This window comes from Pongo pygmaeus, chromosome 7 (assembly GCF_028885625.2).
Source record: "Pongo pygmaeus isolate AG05252 chromosome 7, NHGRI_mPonPyg2-v2.0_pri, whole genome shotgun sequence".
Classification (NCBI taxonomy): Eukaryota; Metazoa; Chordata; class Mammalia; order Primates; family Hominidae; genus Pongo; species Pongo pygmaeus.
The window spans coordinates 8,055,494-8,075,174 of record NC_072380.2 but is presented as its reverse complement, the minus strand read 5'-3'; the positions used below and the strand labels follow the sequence as shown (position 1 = coordinate 8,075,174).

The window sequence follows — 19,681 nt, the reverse complement described above, 5'->3', positions numbered from 1 at the left end:
CTGGCCGCATCAGCCCTTATATACCTCACCCCCACCAACCGCGAACACCCCACCCACCCATCAGGTGCGCGATAAACCAATCAAATATCAGCACTCAATTAAGGAAGGAGTCACAGGGTGTGTCCCCTTGCGTTGCTGGGAATTCAACAGACACAGCCCACATCATGCTTTCCAGAACACCTGAATCCAATTACTCCTCAGGCTGATAGGCACGTAGAATACGAGTGTAACCGGGTTGGGACAGTGGCCACACACTTGCCTTATTTTAGGTAAAACAATGTCAGGGAAGAAATCTTTACCTATGAAGCCGTGTGTGTGTGCGCGCTTGTGTGTGTGTGTCCGTGTTTGTGTGTGTGTGTGTGTGTGTGTGTGTGTGTGTTTGTGCTGGGATGTACTTTCAAGTGTGTGCTTTTGGCAGATACCATCATCCCTTCAGCGATTGAAGGACAAGAAGTCGGAAGTGCGCTTTCTGACTGGAGAATAGTCAATGAAGTACAGTAATTAGCACAGCGTATTTTTTTTTCCTCAATAAGAAAGGAGAGATCCGTGGAATCAAACAGACCTTCCAGCGGTAACCTTTCCATGCTCAGCCTATTGATTGTGTATCCGAGTGAAATTGCCTGCCAGTGGGGAACAAGACAAGTCTTTGCCTGAAATGCTCTTGTGAAAGTTAGATTCCCATATAATAAAGCATCAAGTGGTAGAAACATGCACTGAAGTTTGAAGAGATACTCAGTGCACAAAGTAGAATGTGAAAGACTTTCGTGAAATCACGCAATCACCGAGAGACTAATTGATGACATTCCCCAAATTGAGGTTTACCAGAAAAGAGAAATAGTCATGACATGCTACAGTCAGCGGTTTCAGACGTCCGACGGCAGTTTAAGAAAACATGAAACAAAAGTCTTGAGATATCAGAAGGTATCCCAACTAAAACCTTTGGTTTATGAAAGAAATGATGAAAATAAAAGCAACATATCTCACAGTATGGGTGGTAATATTTTCATACGTATGTGATAATGGTTCAACATTTGATAGAGATGAAATAAAAAGTTCCCAATTTGACAAAAGCAAACAAGGAAAATTATACCGTAGAAAAGCCCGGGTGACGGGAGTGAGGCCCTGTCTCAAGAAGAAAGCATCGCAGAGATTGAAAAGCAGGGAGTGAATCAGAGGATTGTATAACGTTGTTAATACTGGCCCTTGTTTCAGTGGCAAAAGGCCCAAATAAGCCGTGTGTCTCACGGATTCTCGCATCAATTGTTCAGGATCTGAGATGTTGCCTCCATTTCCAGTTAGGCATTGTATGGTGGAATTGCAGTTAGCACATCTGGTGCAAAAATTTTAATGCTGACGAAGGTGGACATGTTCCCTGAGCTAAGAGGGTCAGAATTTGGGTGTGTCTTCAGGCTCTCTGGCTTACCAGGAATGGAGATCCTGGCTCTAGGGATTTTCCCAAAATGTCTCAGACAGTAAGCAACAGGGCAGAATTGAGTCCCGGCGCCAAGGCCTCGAGGTGTAAAGAAACAGCCCTGGCCTCAGGGCCCATGAAATTAGGATGATTTAAAGAAGGATGGTGGAATGAGAGGACTGTGACCTTCGGCCCCGTTTCTTTCCCTTGTCTTTTCATGGGCCAGGTGTGCTCAATCAGAAGGCTTCCTGCGCGTGATGTCGAGTGTCCTGGGGGAAGAAAGGAGCACTGTTTTGAAAGATGCTCCACAGGGAGAAAGGAGCCACCATTCTCAGGAGAATGATCCCCAGAAGCCTGAGCAATCCTGATGCCGTGGCTTCACACTAGACCCTGGAGGGTCTTATTCCTGGAGCCGGGACCTGGGCATCGGTGTCCTTTCATGCTCATAACTGATTTTGAGGGGAGCCCAATGGATAAACAGTCTGCGAGTCATTCGCATCACACTGTAGTTTTCACACACGTCACACAGAAACCCTGTTCGTGTGCACATTTGGGTGCTTGAGCAGGGTTGCACCCAAGATTCTGCGGTTCTACCGAGCCCTGGGTTGTGCACTGGACAACCTTCCTCAGGGGTTGGTCAATTCTGATCACTGCACCTAACGAGACAGGGACCATGAAACCTAATCAGCAAATACAGAAAAGGAAGTGGTCATTTCCCACAATCATTTCCACTGAAACACCACGTCGGATAAATAAGTCTGATTGCAGGACAGGGACTGGGCTTCAGAGATGCACCTTTCGCAGCTGGACGAATGACCCGGAATCTCCCCAGATGCCGTCTGTAAACACACCAAATGAGATTGATTTCAGGGCTTTCTGAATTTAGTTTCGTTGAAGACACACACTCCTGTGTGTGATTTCCTTGACTACCAATACGACTTACTTCCAAATGACTTACATGCCAGTGGGAAAATTTTCCGTTTCAACTCATTGGAATTGGACACCGTGAAACAGGCAAGTCGGTCTGTCTGTTTCCGGCGTTCTGTGGGTTCCACCAAGTGCACAAGTCCTAGGGCGCCTGAGGTCCATTCAAAAACCAGTGTAAAAACGGCGAGTCAGGGTAAGAAAGAAGAGCACCGTTCCTATCTTCCAAATGCATTCCAGTTTCCACGACTCAAGGTGGCGAGAAGGATCCACGGATGTCCCACATTAACAAAATTTCACCTTCTCATGCCGACCAACAACTGACGAGTGAAACACACCCCGGGAGAAAATAGTCAACCCAGTCCCCTGCAATAACCTCACACGCAAACCTACACGTCAACAGGTCATATTCAGAAATACACACTGAATGTCATCTACCGTGAACACAAACACACAGACAGTCCCTCCAGAGGTTGTCTGCGTTGTCCGTGTTGTACAGACAGAAACTTGGGCTCCTCATTACTTTACTTAGGATTGGCAGTGTTCGTGTTTGTGTGGGTGTGTGTGTGTTTGCGTGCGTGCTTGTGGGGGTGTGTGTGTGTGTGTGTTTGCGCACCCCTATGTGTGGGTCGGCACATCCACTGAGCTCACTGGCACAGAAGCAGAGCCCTCTTGCTGTGTTTGTTCTTCCCTTTGGATCTCCTGGTCCTCCCTTGCAGAGAAGCGAGTGTGCCAGTGTTCATGGACTCGTGATCTGTCGGGTTCGTTGAGGAGAGGTTTAGCAGGGAGCTTTGCTGTTCAGGATGGTGGTTTTTCATCCCACACTTGTATTTCGATTGATGAATCACAAGTACGTTGGGAGGCAGGGTACCTTCGACTTTTCTGACGTTGAAGTCAGGCTTGGTTTTGTTTTGCTCTTGGAGGAATTTCCAGTGGTCTAAGGTGCTTTCCTGAGTGGCCGTTTCCACCAAGTGCTCGTCCAACTCGGGTACCTGGAGGCAGGGGTCTCTCTTGAGCTCTCCTTGCGTTGCTCGCCTGTCTGTGTCTTCAGCGCCAAGGGCTCTTGCTTCCCTGCCTCTTGACACACTCTCACTGTGTCTTTCCCATTCACTCTTCTGGATGTAAAAGAGGACATAGGCCTGTTGACTCAGGACAGAAGTGATGCCAGAGGCAGTGACCTCGGCATCATCCATTTTATACCACTGGCCTTCTTGAGCTTTGACATAAGAGAAGTAATGTCCGTTGTGACAGCTCCACCCGGCGTGGACCAGCACAGCATAGAGGACATAGACAAGAGGTCCTGCGTTCTGCTGAGACACGTATGGCTGCATGTCAAGGCACTCAGGATATTGCACACTCTTGGCAAGTTTGTTGCCTGTGACATGGGAGAATCTCTTCAATACAAGGATGAGGACCTTGGCAGAAGTGTGCAAAGTTAATGTCTTGGAGGCCGGCGCCTTCTGGAGACAAAGACCACAATGATAGGCATTCTCTCCATTGAGTTCTTCGGGCTTCACCAACTGTTCCAAAGCTTGCTTCACACTCTGAGCTGCCTGGATATCCAGGGCGATGTCCAGGTAAGGGTCAAAGGTGTCTGAAATGCCCTGGCAGTGGAGACACTTGATTTGAGATCTCCAGTACCCTCCAAATATTTGGTGCATGAGGGTGGTGTCCTTAGAGTGATGATCTACCAGCTTGTGCCCGGGAAGGCATGCCTTTTTCATGGCATCCACAGTGAACATCAGAAATTCATGGGCGTCTTCCTGCTTGCCTCTATGGAAGCCAGCAGCCAATGCCCGTGAGGGCTGGATGACATGGCCAGGACGGTGGAGGGCCCGTGTGATGTGAGCTTGCATAGTACAGAGCATGCAGCCCTTGTGACCATGACAAGTTTGAGAGTGCTCCCGGGACAGCATGTAGTTGGCAAGGGGCGGTGTGTATGTCAGGCACTGCAGGGAAGCATTCACGTAGCAGGTATTTCCCATATTCTGGAGCCCAGCCCCCACCGCAGCAGGTCTCCTGCTACTCAGAGGAAGCTGCTCCCTGGGAGCAAGCTGTCTTTCCACAGGAGCCAAATCATCACCGAGGTCGACACGGGTCTCAGATGAGAGTGGTGACTTCTCAGGGAGAGAAGTCCGCTGGATTTCAGCAAAAGCTGCACCTGGCCCAGAACATGTGAGTTTTGAAAAGCGGTTCAACTGCCACTCCCCTCCCAAGCAGAGTGAGTCGTCCTCCATGTCGCCTGGAACAAGGATCACAAGGTTTTTCTGCTGGGACCGCGGGTTGCAGAAAGACGCTATCTCTTCCGAGAGGGTGTTCAAATGAGGAGCTGTCTGGCCGCATCAGCCCTTATATACCTCACCCCCACCAACCGCGAACACCCCACCCACCCATCAGGTGCGCGATAAACCAATCAAATATCAGCACTCAATTAAGGAAGGAGTCACAGGGTGTGTCCCCTTGCGTTGCTGGGAATTCAACAGACACAGCCCACATCATGCTTTCCAGAACACCTGAATCCAATTACTCCTCAGGCTGATAGGCACGTAGAATACGAGTGTAACCGGGTTGGGACAGTGGCCACACACTTGCCTTATTTTAGGTAAAACAATGTCAGGGAAGAAATCTTTACCTATGAAGCCGTGTGTGTGTGCGCGCTTGTGTGTGTGTGTCCGTGTTTGTGTGTGTGTGTGTGTGTGTGTGTGTGTGTGTTTGTGCTGGGATGTACTTTCAAGTGTGTGCTTTTGGCAGATACCATCATCCCTTCAGTGATTGAAGGACAAGAAGTCGGAAGTGCGCTTTCTGACTGGAGAATAGTCAATGAAGTACAGTAATTAGCACAGCGTATTTTTTTTTCCTCAATAAGAAAGGAGAGATCCGTGGAATCAAACAGACCTTCCAGCGGTAACCTTTCCATGCTCAGCCTATTGATTGTGTATCCGAGTGAAATTGCCTGCCAGTGGGGAACAAGACAAGTCTTTGCCTGAAATGCTCTTGTGAAAGTTAGATTCCCATATAATAAAGCATCAAGTGGTAGAAACATGCACTGAAGTTTGAAGAGATACTCAGTGCACAAAGTAGAATGTGAAAGACTTTCGTGAAATCACGCAATCACCGAGAGACTAATTGATGACATTCCCCAAATTGAGGTTTACCAGAAAAGAGAAATAGTCATGACATGCTACAGTCAGCGGTTTCAGACGTCCGACGGCAGTTTAAGAAAACATGAAACAAAAGTCTTGAGATATCAGAAGGTATCCCAACTAAAACCTTTGGTTTATGAAAGAAATGATGAAAATAAAAGCAACATATCTCACAGTATGGGTGGTAATATTTTCATACGTATGTGATAATGGTTCAACATTTGATAGAGATGAAATAAAAAGTTCCCAATTTGACAAAAGCAAACAAGGAAAATTATACCGTAGAAAAGCCCGGGTGACGGGAGTGAGGCCCTGTCTCAAGAAGAAAGCATCGCAGAGATTGAAAAGCAGGGAGTGAATCAGAGGATTGTATAACGTTGTTAATACTGGCCCTTGTTTCAGTGGCAAAAGGCCCAAATAAGCCGTGTGTCTCACGGATTCTCGCATCAATTGTTCAGGATCTGAGATGTTGCCTCCATTTCCAGTTAGGCATTGTATGGTGGAATTGCAGTTAGCACATCTGGTGCAAAAATTTTAATGCTGACGAAGGTGGACATGTTCCCTGAGCTAAGAGGGTCAGAATTTGGGTGTGTCTTCAGGCTCTCTGGCTTACCAGGAATGGAGATCCTGGCTCTAGGGATTTTCCCAAAATGTCTCAGACAGTAAGCAACAGGGCAGAATTGAGTCCCGGCGCCAAGGCCTCGAGGTGTAAAGAAACAGCCCTGGCCTCAGGGCCCATGAAATTAGGATGATTTAAAGAAGGATGGTGGAATGAGAGGACTGTGACCTTCGGCCCCGTTTCTTTCCCTTGTCTTTTCATGGGCCAGGTGTGCTCAATCAGAAGGCTTCCTGCGCGTGATGTCGAGTGTCCTGGGGGAAGAAAGGAGCACTGTTTTGAAAGATGCTCCACAGGGAGAAAGGAGCCACCATTCTCAGGAGAATGATCCCCAGAAGCCTGAGCAATCCTGATGCCGTGGCTTCACACTAGACCCTGGAGGGTCTTATTCCTGGAGCCGGGACCTGGGCATCGGTGTCCTTTCATGCTCATAACTGATTTTGAGGGGAGCCCAATGGATAAACAGTCTGCGAGTCATTCGCATCACACTGTAGTTTTCACACACGTCACACAGAAACCCTGTTCGTGTGCACATTTGGGTGCTTGAGCAGGGTTGCACCCAAGATTCTGCGGTTCTACCGAGCCCTGGGTTGTGCACTGGACAACCTTCCTCAGGGGTTGGTCAATTCTGATCACTGCACCTAACGAGACAGGGACCATGAAACCTAATCAGCAAATACAGAAAAGGAAGTGGTCATTTCCCACAATCATTTCCACTGAAACACCACGTCGGATAAATAAGTCTGATTGCAGGACAGGGACTGGGCTTCAGAGATGCACCTTTCGCAGCTGGACGAATGACCCGGAATCTCCCCAGATGCCGTCTGTAAACACACCAAATGAGATTGATTTCAGGGCTTTCTGAATTTAGTTTCGTTGAAGACACACACTCCTGTGTGTGATTTCCTTGACTACCAATACGACTTACTTCCAAATGACTTACATGCCAGTGGGAAAATTTTCCGTTTCAACTCATTGGAATTGGACACCGTGAAACAGGCAAGTCGGTCTGTCTGTTTCCGGCGTTCTGTGGGTTCCACCAAGTGCACAAGTCCTAGGGCGCCTGAGGTCCATTCAAAAACCAGTGTAAAAACGGCGAGTCAGGGTAAGAAAGAAGAGCACCGTTCCTATCTTCCAAATGCATTCCAGTTTCCACGACTCAAGGTGGCGAGAAGGATCCACGGATGTCCCACATTAACAAAATTTCACCTTCTCATGCCGACCAACAACTGACGAGTGAAACACACCCCGGGAGAAAATAGTCAACCCAGTCCCCTGCAATAACCTCACACGCAAACCTACACGTCAACAGGTCATATTCAGAAATACACACTGAATGTCATCTACCGTGAACACAAACACACAGACAGTCCCTCCAGAGGTTGTCTGCGTTGTCCGTGTTGTACAGACAGAAACTTGGGCTCCTCATTACTTTACTTAGGATTGGCAGTGTTCGTGTTTGTGTGGGTGTGTGTGTGTTTGCGTGCGTGCTTGTGGGGGTGTGTGTGTGTGTGTGTTTGCGCACCCCTATGTGTGGGTCGGCACATCCACTGAGCTCACTGGCACAGAAGCAGAGCCCTCTTGCTGTGTTTGTTCTTCCCTTTGGATCTCCTGGTCCTCCCTTGCAGAGAAGCGAGTGTGCCAGTGTTCATGGACTCGTGATCTGTCGGGTTCGTTGAGGAGAGGTTTAGCAGGGAGCTTTGCTGTTCAGGATGGTGGTTTTTCATCCCACACTTGTATTTCGATTGATGAATCACAAGTACGTTGGGAGGCAGGGTACCTTCGACTTTTCTGACGTTGAAGTCAGGCTTGGTTTTGTTTTGCTCTTGGAGGAATTTCCAGTGGTCTAAGGTGCTTTCCTGAGTGGCCGTTTCCACCAAGTGCTCGTCCAACTCGGGTACCTGGAGGCAGGGGTCTCTCTTGAGCTCTCCTTGCGTTGCTCGCCTGTCTGTGTCTTCAGCGCCAAGGGCTCTTGCTTCCCTGCCTCTTGACACACTCTCACTGTGTCTTTCCCATTCACTCTTCTGGATGTAAAAGAGGACATAGGCCTGTTGACTCAGGACAGAAGTGATGCCAGAGGCAGTGACCTCGGCATCATCCATTTTATACCACTGGCCTTCTTGAGCTTTGACATAAGAGAAGTAATGTCCGTTGTGACAGCTCCACCCGGCGTGGACCAGCACAGCATAGAGGACATAGACAAGAGGTCCTGCGTTCTGCTGAGACACGTATGGCTGCATGTCAAGGCACTCAGGATATTGCACACTCTTGGCAAGTTTGTTGCCTGTGACATGGGAGAATCTCTTCAATACAAGGATGAGGACCTTGGCAGAAGTGTGCAAAGTTAACGTCTTGGAGGCCGGCGCCTTCTGGAGACAAAGACCACAATGATAGGCATTCTCTCCATTGAGTTCTTCGGGCTTCACCAACTGTTCCAAAGCTTGCTTCACACTCTGAGCTGCCTGGATATCCAGGGCGATGTCCAGGTAAGGGTCAAAGGTGTCTGAAATGCCCTGGCAGTGGAGACACTTGATTTGAGATCTCCAGTACCCTCCAAATATTTGGTGCATGAGGGTGGTGTCCTTAGAGTGATGATCTACCAGCTTGTGCCCGGGAAGGCATGCCTTTTTCATGGCATCCACAGTGAACATCAGAAATTCATGGGCGTCTTCCTGCTTGCCTCTATGGAAGCCAGCAGCCAATGCCCGTGAGGGCTGGATGACATGGCCAGGACGGTGGAGGGCCCGTGTGATGTGAGCTTGCATAGTACAGAGCATGCAGCCCTTGTGACCATGACAAGTTTGAGAGTGCTCCCGGGACAGCATGTAGTTGGCAAGGGGCGGTGTGTATGTCAGGCACTGCAGGGAAGCATTCACGTAGCAGGTATTTCCCATATTCTGGAGCCCAGCCCCCACCGCAGCAGGTCTCCTGCTACTCAGAGGAAGCTGCTCCCTGGGAGCAAGCTGTCTTTCCACAGGAGCCAAATCATCACCGAGGTCGACACGGGTCTCAGATGAGAGTGGTGACTTCTCAGGGAGAGAAGTCCGCTGGATTTCAGCAAAAGCTGCACCTGGCCCAGAACATGTGAGTTTTGAAAAGCGGTTCAACTGCCACTCCCCTCCCAAGCAGAGTGAGTCGTCCTCCATGTCGCCTGGAACAAGGATCACAAGGTTTTTCTGCTGGGACCGCGGGTTGCAGAAAGACGCTATCTCTTCCGAGAGGGTGTTCAAATGAGGAGCTGTCTGGCCGCATCAGCCCTTATATACCTCACCCCCACCAACCGCGAACACCCCACCCACCCATCAGGTGCGCGATAAACCAATCAAATATCAGCACTCAATTAAGGAAGGAGTCACAGGGTGTGTCCCCTTGCGTTGCTGGGAATTCAACAGACACAGCCCACATCATGCTTTCCAGAACACCTGAATCCAATTACTCCTCAGGCTGATAGGCACGTAGAATACGAGTGTAACCGGGTTGGGACAGTGGCCACACACTTGCCTTATTTTAGGTAAAACAATGTCAGGGAAGAAATCTTTACCTATGAAGCCGTGTGTGTGTGCGCGCTTGTGTGTGTGTGTCCGTGTTTGTGTGTGTGTGTGTGTGTGTGTGTGTGTGTTTGTGCTGGGATGTACTTTCAAGTGTGTGCTTTTGGCAGATACCATCATCCCTTCAGCGATTGAAGGACAAGAAGTCGGAAGTGCGCTTTCTGACTGGAGAATAGTCAATGAAGTACAGTAATTAGCACAGCGTATTTTTTTTTCCTCAATAAGAAAGGAGAGATCCGTGGAATCAAACAGACCTTCCAGCGGTAACCTTTCCATGCTCAGCCTATTGATTGTGTATCCGAGTGAAATTGCCTGCCAGTGGGGAACAAGACAAGTCTTTGCCTGAAATGCTCTTGTGAAAGTTAGATTCCCATATAATAAAGCATCAAGTGGTAGAAACATGCACTGAAGTTTGAAGAGATACTCAGTGCACAAAGTAGAATGTGAAAGACTTTCGTGAAATCACGCAATCACCGAGAGACTAATTGATGACATTCCCCAAATTGAGGTTTACCAGAAAAGAGAAATAGTCATGACATGCTACAGTCAGCGGTTTCAGACGTCCGACGGCAGTTTAAGAAAACATGAAACAAAAGTCTTGAGATATCAGAAGGTATCCCAACTAAAACCTTTGGTTTATGAAAGAAATGATGAAAATAAAAGCAACATATCTCACAGTATGGGTGGTAATATTTTCATACGTATGTGATAATGGTTCAACATTTGATAGAGATGAAATAAAAAGTTCCCAATTTGACAAAAGCAAACAAGGAAAATTATACCGTAGAAAAGCCCGGGTGACGGGAGTGAGGCCCTGTCTCAAGAAGAAAGCATCGCAGAGATTGAAAAGCAGGGAGTGAATCAGAGGATTGTATAACGTTGTTAATACTGGCCCTTGTTTCAGTGGCAAAAGGCCCAAATAAGCCGTGTGTCTCACGGATTCTCGCATCAATTGTTCAGGATCTGAGATGTTGCCTCCATTTCCAGTTAGGCATTGTATGGTGGAATTGCAGTTAGCACATCTGGTGCAAAAATTTTAATGCTGACGAAGGTGGACATGTTCCCTGAGCTAAGAGGGTCAGAATTTGGGTGTGTCTTCAGGCTCTCTGGCTTACCAGGAATGGAGATCCTGGCTCTAGGGATTTTCCCAAAATGTCTCAGACAGTAAGCAACAGGGCAGAATTGAGTCCCGGCGCCAAGGCCTCGAGGTGTAAAGAAACAGCCCTGGCCTCAGGGCCCATGAAATTAGGATGATTTAAAGAAGGATGGTGGAATGAGAGGACTGTGACCTTCGGCCCCGTTTCTTTCCCTTGTCTTTTCATGGGCCAGGTGTGCTCAATCAGAAGGCTTCCTGCGCGTGATGTCGAGTGTCCTGGGGGAAGAAAGGAGCACTGTTTTGAAAGATGCTCCACAGGGAGAAAGGAGCCACCATTCTCAGGAGAATGATCCCCAGAAGCCTGAGCAATCCTGATGCCGTGGCTTCACACTAGACCCTGGAGGGTCTTATTCCTGGAGCCGGGACCTGGGCATCGGTGTCCTTTCATGCTCATAACTGATTTTGAGGGGAGCCCAATGGATAAACAGTCTGCGAGTCATTCGCATCACACTGTAGTTTTCACACACGTCACACAGAAACCCTGTTCGTGTGCACATTTGGGTGCTTGAGCAGGGTTGCACCCAAGATTCTGCGGTTCTACCGAGCCCTGGGTTGTGCACTGGACAACCTTCCTCAGGGGTTGGTCAATTCTGATCACTGCACCTAACGAGACAGGGACCATGAAACCTAATCAGCAAATACAGAAAAGGAAGTGGTCATTTCCCACAATCATTTCCACTGAAACACCACGTCGGATAAATAAGTCTGATTGCAGGACAGGGACTGGGCTTCAGAGATGCACCTTTCGCAGCTGGACGAATGACCCGGAATCTCCCCAGATGCCGTCTGTAAACACACCAAATGAGATTGATTTCAGGGCTTTCTGAATTTAGTTTCGTTGAAGACACACACTCCTGTGTGTGATTTCCTTGACTACCAATACGACTTACTTCCAAATGACTTACATGCCAGTGGGAAAATTTTCCGTTTCAACTCATTGGAATTGGACACCGTGAAACAGGCAAGTCGGTCTGTCTGTTTCCGGCGTTCTGTGGGTTCCACCAAGTGCACAAGTCCTAGGGCGCCTGAGGTCCATTCAAAAACCAGTGTAAAAACGGCGAGTCAGGGTAAGAAAGAAGAGCACCGTTCCTATCTTCCAAATGCATTCCAGTTTCCACGACTCAAGGTGGCGAGAAGGATCCACGGATGTCCCACATTAACAAAATTTCACCTTCTCATGCCGACCAACAACTGACGAGTGAAACACACCCCGGGAGAAAATAGTCAACCCAGTCCCCTGCAATAACCTCACACGCAAACCTACACGTCAACAGGTCATATTCAGAAATACACACTGAATGTCATCTACCGTGAACACAAACACACAGACAGTCCCTCCAGAGGTTGTCTGCGTTGTCCGTGTTGTACAGACAGAAACTTGGGCTCCTCATTACTTTACTTAGGATTGGCAGTGTTCGTGTTTGTGTGGGTGTGTGTGTGTTTGCGTGCGTGCTTGTGGGGGTGTGTGTGTGTGTGTGTTTGCGCACCCCTATGTGTGGGTCGGCACATCCACTGAGCTCACTGGCACAGAAGCAGAGCCCTCTTGCTGTGTTTGTTCTTCCCTTTGGATCTCCTGGTCCTCCCTTGCAGAGAAGCGAGTGTGCCAGTGTTCATGGACTCGTGATCTGTCGGGTTCGTTGAGGAGAGGTTTAGCAGGGAGCTTTGCTGTTCAGGATGGTGGTTTTTCATCCCACACTTGTATTTCGATTGATGAATCACAAGTACGTTGGGAGGCAGGGTACCTTCGACTTTTCTGACGTTGAAGTCAGGCTTGGTTTTGTTTTGCTCTTGGAGGAATTTCCAGTGGTCTAAGGTGCTTTCCTGAGTGGCCGTTTCCACCAAGTGCTCGTCCAACTCGGGTACCTGGAGGCAGGGGTCTCTCTTGAGCTCTCCTTGCGTTGCTCGCCTGTCTGTGTCTTCAGCGCCAAGGGCTCTTGCTTCCCTGCCTCTTGACACACTCTCACTGTGTCTTTCCCATTCACTCTTCTGGATGTAAAAGAGGACATAGGCCTGTTGACTCAGGACAGAAGTGATGCCAGAGGCAGTGACCTCGGCATCATCCATTTTATACCACTGGCCTTCTTGAGCTTTGACATAAGAGAAGTAATGTCCGTTGTGACAGCTCCACCCGGCGTGGACCAGCACAGCATAGAGGACATAGACAAGAGGTCCTGCGTTCTGCTGAGACACGTATGGCTGCATGTCAAGGCACTCAGGATATTGCACACTCTTGGCAAGTTTGTTGCCTGTGACATGGGAGAATCTCTTCAATACAAGGATGAGGACCTTGGCAGAAGTGTGCAAAGTTAACGTCTTGGAGGCCGGCGCCTTCTGGAGACAAAGACCACAATGATAGGCATTCTCTCCATTGAGTTCTTCGGGCTTCACCAACTGTTCCAAAGCTTGCTTCACACTCTGAGCTGCCTGGATATCCAGGGCGATGTCCAGGTAAGGGTCAAAGGTGTCTGAAATGCCCTGGCAGTGGAGACACTTGATTTGAGATCTCCAGTACCCTCCAAATATTTGGTGCATGAGGGTGGTGTCCTTAGAGTGATGATCTACCAGCTTGTGCCCGGGAAGGCATGCCTTTTTCATGGCATCCACAGTGAACATCAGAAATTCATGGGCGTCTTCCTGCTTGCCTCTATGGAAGCCAGCAGCCAATGCCCGTGAGGGCTGGATGACATGGCCAGGACGGTGGAGGGCCCGTGTGATGTGAGCTTGCATAGTACAGAGCATGCAGCCCTTGTGACCATGACAAGTTTGAGAGTGCTCCCGGGACAGCATGTAGTTGGCAAGGGGCGGTGTGTATGTCAGGCACTGCAGGGAAGCATTCACGTAGCAGGTATTTCCCATATTCTGGAGCCCAGCCCCCACCGCAGCAGGTCTCCTGCTACTCAGAGGAAGCTGCTCCCTGGGAGCAAGCTGTCTTTCCACAGGAGCCAAATCATCACCGAGGTCGACACGGGTCTCAGATGAGAGTGGTGACTTCTCAGGGAGAGAAGTCCGCTGGATTTCAGCAAAAGCTGCACCTGGCCCAGAACATGTGAGTTTTGAAAAGCGGTTCAACTGCCACTCCCCTCCCAAGCAGAGTGAGTCGTCCTCCATGTCGCCTGGAACAAGGATCACAAGGTTTTTCTGCTGGGACCGCGGGTTGCAGAAAGACGCTATCTCTTCCGAGAGGGTGTTCAAATGAGGAGCTGTCTGGCCGCATCAGCCCTTATATACCTCACCCCCACCAACCGCGAACACCCCACCCACCCATCAGGTGCGCGATAAACCAATCAAATATCAGCACTCAATTAAGGAAGGAGTCACAGGGTGTGTCCCCTTGCGTTGCTGGGAATTCAACAGACACAGCCCACATCATGCTTTCCAGAACACCTGAATCCAATTACTCCTCAGGCTGATAGGCACGTAGAATACGAGTGTAACCGGGTTGGGACAGTGGCCACACACTTGCCTTATTTTAGGTAAAACAATGTCAGGGAAGAAATCTTTACCTATGAAGCCGTGTGTGTGTGCGCGCTTGTGTGTGTGTGTCCGTGTTTGTGTGTGTGTGTGTGTGTGTGTGTGTGTGTTTGTGCTGGGATGTACTTTCAAGTGTGTGCTTTTGGCAGATACCATCATCCCTTCAGCGATTGAAGGACAAGAAGTCGGAAGTGCGCTTTCTGACTGGAGAATAGTCAATGAAGTACAGTAATTAGCACAGCGTATTTTTTTTTCCTCAATAAGAAAGGAGAGATCCGTGGAATCAAACAGACCTTCCAGCGGTAACCTTTCCATGCTCAGCCTATTGATTGTGTATCCGAGTGAAATTGCCTGCCAGTGGGGAACAAGACAAGTCTTTGCCTGAAATGCTCTTGTGAAAGTTAGATTCCCATATAATAAAGCATCAAGTGGTAGAAACATGCACTGAAGTTTGAAGAGATACTCAGTGCACAAAGTAGAATGTGAAAGACTTTCGTGAAATCACGCAATCACCGAGAGACTAATTGATGACATTCCCCAAATTGAGGTTTACCAGAAAAGAGAAATAGTCATGACATGCTACAGTCAGCGGTTTCAGACGTCCGACGGCAGTTTAAGAAAACATGAAACAAAAGTCTTGAGATATCAGAAGGTATCCCAACTAAAACCTTTGGTTTATGAAAGAAATGATGAAAATAAAAGCAACATATCTCACAGTATGGGTGGTAATATTTTCATACGTATGTGATAATGGTTCAACATTTGATAGAGATGAAATAAAAAGTTCCCAATTTGACAAAAGCAAACAAGGAAAATTATACCGTAGAAAAGCCCGGGTGACGGGAGTGAGGCCCTGTCTCAAGAAGAAAGCATCGCAGAGATTGAAAAGCAGGGAGTGAATCAGAGGATTGTATAACGTTGTTAATACTGGCCCTTGTTTCAGTGGCAAAAGGCCCAAATAAGCCGTGTGTCTCACGGATTCTCGCATCAATTGTTCAGGATCTGAGATGTTGCCTCCATTTCCAGTTAGGCATTGTATGGTGGAATTGCAGTTAGCACATCTGGTGCAAAAATTTTAATGCTGACGAAGGTGGACATGTTCCCTGAGCTAAGAGGGTCAGAATTTGGGTGTGTCTTCAGGCTCTCTGGCTTACCAGGAATGGAGATCCTGGCTCTAGGGATTTTCCCAAAATGTCTCAGACAGTAAGCAACAGGGCAGAATTGAGTCCCGGCGCCAAGGCCTCGAGGTGTAAAGAAACAGCCCTGGCCTCAGGGCCCATGAAATTAGGATGATTTAAAGAAGGATGGTGGAATGAGAGGACTGTGACCTTCGGCCCCGTTTCTTTCCCTTGTCTTTTCATGGGCCAGGTGTGCTCAATCAGAAGGCTTCCTGCGCGTGATGTCGAGTGTCCTGGGGGAAGAAAGGAGCACTGTTTTGAAAGATGCTCCACAGGGAGAAAGGAGCCACCATTCTCAGGAGAATGATCCCCAGAAGCCTGAGCAATCCTGATGCCGTGGCTTCACACTAGACCCTGGAGGGTCTTATTCCTGGAGCCGGGACCTGGGCATCGGTGTCCTTTCATGCTCATAACTGATTTTGAGGGGAGCCCAATGGATAAACAGTCTGCGAGTCATTCGCATCACACTGTAGTTTTCACACACGTCACACAGAAACCCTGTTCGTGTGCACATTTGGGTGCTTGAGCAGGGTTGCACCCAAGATTCTGCGGTTCTACCGAGCCCTGGGTTGTGCACTGGACAACCTTCCTCAGGGGTTGGTCAATTCTGATCACTGCACCTAACGAGACAGGGACCATGAAACCTAATCAGCAAATACAGAAAAGGAAGTGGTCATTTCCCACAATCATTTCCACTGAAACACCACGTCGGATAAATAAGTCTGATTGCAGGACAGGGACTGGGCTTCAGAGATGCACCTTTCGCAGCTGGACGAATGACCCGGAATCTCCCCAGATGCCGTCTGTAAACACACCAAATGAGATTGATTTCAGGGCTTTCTGAATTTAGTTTCGTTGAAGACACACACTCCTGTGTGTGATTTCCTTGACTACCAATACGACTTACTTCCAAATGACTTACATGCCAGTGGGAAAATTTTCCGTTTCAACTCATTGGAATTGGACACCGTGAAACAGGCAAGTCGGTCTGTCTGTTTCCGGCGTTCTGTGGGTTCCACCAAGTGCACAAGTCCTAGGGCGCCTGAGGTCCATTCAAAAACCAGTGTAAAAACGGCGAGTCAGGGTAAGAAAGAAGAGCACCGTTCCTATCTTCCAAATGCATTCCAGTTTCCACGACTCAAGGTGGCGAGAAGGATCCACGGATGTCCCACATTAACAAAATTTCACCTTCTCATGCCGACCAACAACTGACGAGTGAAACACACCCCGGGAGAAAATAGTCAACCCAGTCCCCTGCAATAACCTCACACGCAAACCTACACGTCAACAGGTCATATTCAGAAATACACACTGAATGTCATCTACCGTGAACACAAACACACAGACAGTCCCTCCAGAGGTTGTCTGCGTTGTCCGTGTTGTACAGACAGAAACTTGGGCTCCTCATTACTTTACTTAGGATTGGCAGTGTTCGTGTTTGTGTGGGTGTGTGTGTGTTTGCGTGCGTGCTTGTGGGGGTGTGTGTGTGTGTGTGTTTGCGCACCCCTATGTGTGGGTCGGCACATCCACTGAGCTCACTGGCACAGAAGCAGAGCCCTCTTGCTGTGTTTGTTCTTCCCTTTGGATCTCCTGGTCCTCCCTTGCAGAGAAGCGAGTGTGCCAGTGTTCATGGACTCGTGATCTGTCGGGTTCGTTGAGGAGAGGTTTAGCAGGGAGCTTTGCTGTTCAGGATGGTGGTTTTTCATCCCACACTTGTATTTCGATTGATGAATCACAAGTACGTTGGGAGGCAGGGTACCTTCGACTTTTCTGACGTTGAAGTCAGGCTTGGTTTTGTTTTGCTCTTGGAGGAATTTCCAGTGGTCTAAGGTGCTTTCCTGAGTGGCCGTTTCCACCAAGTGCTCGTCCAACTCGGGTACCTGGAGGCAGGGGTCTCTCTTGAGCTCTCCTTGCGTTGCTCGCCTGTCTGTGTCTTCAGCGCCAAGGGCTCTTGCTTCCCTGCCTCTTGACACACTCTCACTGTGTCTTTCCCATTCACTCTTCTGGATGTAAAAGAGGACATAGGCCTGTTGACTCAGGACAGAAGTGATGCCAGAGGCAGTGACCTCGGCATCATCCATTTTATACCACTGGCCTTCTTGAGCTTTGACATAAGAGAAGTAATGTCCGTTGTGACAGCTCCACCCGGCGTGGACCAGCACAGCATAGAGGACATAGACAAGAGGTCCTGCGTTCTGCTGAGACACGTATGGCTGCATGTCAAGGCACTCAGGATATTGCACACTCTTGGCAAGTTTGTTGCCTGTGACATGGGAGAATCTCTTCAATACAAGGATGAGGACCTTGGCAGAAGTGTGCAAAGTTAACGTCTTGGAGGCCGGCGCCTTCTGGAGACAAAGACCACAATGATAGGCATTCTCTCCATTGAGTTCTTCGGGCTTCACCAACTGTTCCAAAGCTTGCTTCACACTCTGAGCTGCCTGGATATCCAGGGCGATGTCCAGGTAAGGGTCAAAGGTGTCTGAAATGCCCTGGCAGTGGAGACACTTGATTTGAGATCTCCAGTACCCTCCAAATATTTGGTGCATGAGGGTGGTGTCCTTAGAGTGATGATCTACCAGCTTGTGCCCGGGAAGGCATGCCTTTTTCATGGCATCCACAGTGAACATCAGAAATTCATGGGCGTCTTCCTGCTTGCCTCTATGGAAGCCAGCAGCCAATGCCCGTGAGGGCTGGATGACATGGCCAGGACGGTGGAGGGCCCGTGTGATGTGAGCTTGCATAGTACAGAGCATGCAGCCCTTGTGACCATGACAAGTTTGAGAGTGCTCCCGGGACAGCATGTAGTTGGCAAGGGGCGGTGTGTATGTCAGGCACTGCAGGGAAGCATTCACGTAGCAGGTATTTCCCATATTCTGGAGCCCAGCCCCCACCGCAGCAGGTCTCCTGCTACTCAGAGGAAGCTGCTCCCTGGGAGCAAGCTGTCTTGCCACAGGAGCCAAATCATCACAGAGGTCGACACGGGTCTCAGATGAGAGTGGTGACTTCTCAGGGAGAGAAGTCCGCTGGATTTCAGCAAAAGCTGCACCTGGCCCAGAACATGTGAGTTTTGAAAAGCGGTTCAACTGCCACTCCCCTCCCAAGCAGAGTGAGTCGTCCTCCATGTCGCCTGGAACAAGGATCACAAGGTTTTTCTGCTGGGACCGCGGGTTGCAGAAAGACGCTATCTCTTCCGAGAGGGTGTTCAAATGAGGAGCTGTCTGGCCGCATCAGCCCTTATATACCTCACCCCCACCAACCGCGAACACCCCACCCACCCATCAGGTGCGCGATAAACCAATCAAATATCAGCACTCAATTAAGGAAGGAGTCACAGGGTGTGTCCCCTTGCGTTGCTGGGAATTCAACAGACACAGCCCACATCATGCTTTCCAGAACACCTGAATCCAATTACTCCTCAGGCTGATAGGCACGTAGAATACGAGTGTAACCGGGTTGGGACAGTGGCCACACACTTGCCTTATTTTAGGTAAAACAATGTCAGGGAAGAAATCTTTACCTATGAAGCCGTGTGTGTGTGCGCGCTTGTGTGTGTGTGTCCGTGTTTGTCTGTGTGTGTGTGTGTGTGTGTGTGTGTTTGTGCTGGAATGTACTTTCAAGTGTGTGCTTTTGGCAGATACCATCATCCCTTCAGCGATTGAAGGACAAGAAGTCGGAAGTGCGCTTTCTGACTGGAGAATAGTCAATGAAGTACAGTAATTAGCACAGCGTATTTTTTTTTCCTCAATAAGAAAGGAGAGATCCGTGGAATCAAACAGACCTTCCAGCGATAACCGTTCCATGCTCAGCCTATTGATTGTGTATCCGAGTGAAATTGCCTGCCAGTGGGGAACAAGACAAGTCTTTGCCTGAAATGCTCTTGTGAAAGTTAGATTCCCATATAATAAAGCATCAAGTGGTAGAAACATGCACTGAAGTTTGAAGAGATACTCAGTGCACACAGCAGAATGTGAAAGACTTTCGTGAAATCACGCAATCACCGAGAGACTAATTGATGACATTCCCCAAATTGAGGTTTACCAGAAAAGAGAAATAGTCATGACATGCTACAGTCAGCGGTTTCAGACGTCCGACGGCAGTTTAAGAAAACATGAAACAAAAGTCTTGAGATATCAGAAGGTATCCCAACTAAAACCTTTGGTTTATGAAAGAAATGATGAAAATAAAAGCAACATATCTCACAGTATGGGTGGTAATATTTTCATACGTATGT

The 19,681-nt window shown here is 48.7% G+C and overlaps 1 protein-coding gene across 1 annotated transcript; it reads right to left on the bottom strand.

Annotated features, from left to right (window-relative positions):
- Positions 1 to 16,463: 16,463 nt before the first annotated feature.
- LOC134740084 (ubiquitin carboxyl-terminal hydrolase 17-like protein 22) lies at positions 16,464 to 19,620 on the bottom strand. Its single transcript, XM_063669443.1, has one exon. It carries the CDS (start codon positions 18,570 to 18,572, stop codon positions 16,983 to 16,985), a length of 1,590 nt encoding a protein of 529 aa, XP_063525513.1. The 5' UTR covers positions 18,573 to 19,620; the 3' UTR covers positions 16,464 to 16,982.
- Between the last annotated feature and the right edge of the window lie 61 nt (positions 19,621 to 19,681).

Bases quoted from the DNA above. Each gene is read 5' to 3' on its own strand.
- LOC134740084 (XM_063669443.1), bottom strand. From the start codon at position 18,572: ATGGAGGACGACTCACTCTGCTTGGGAGGGGAGTGGCAGTTGAACCGC.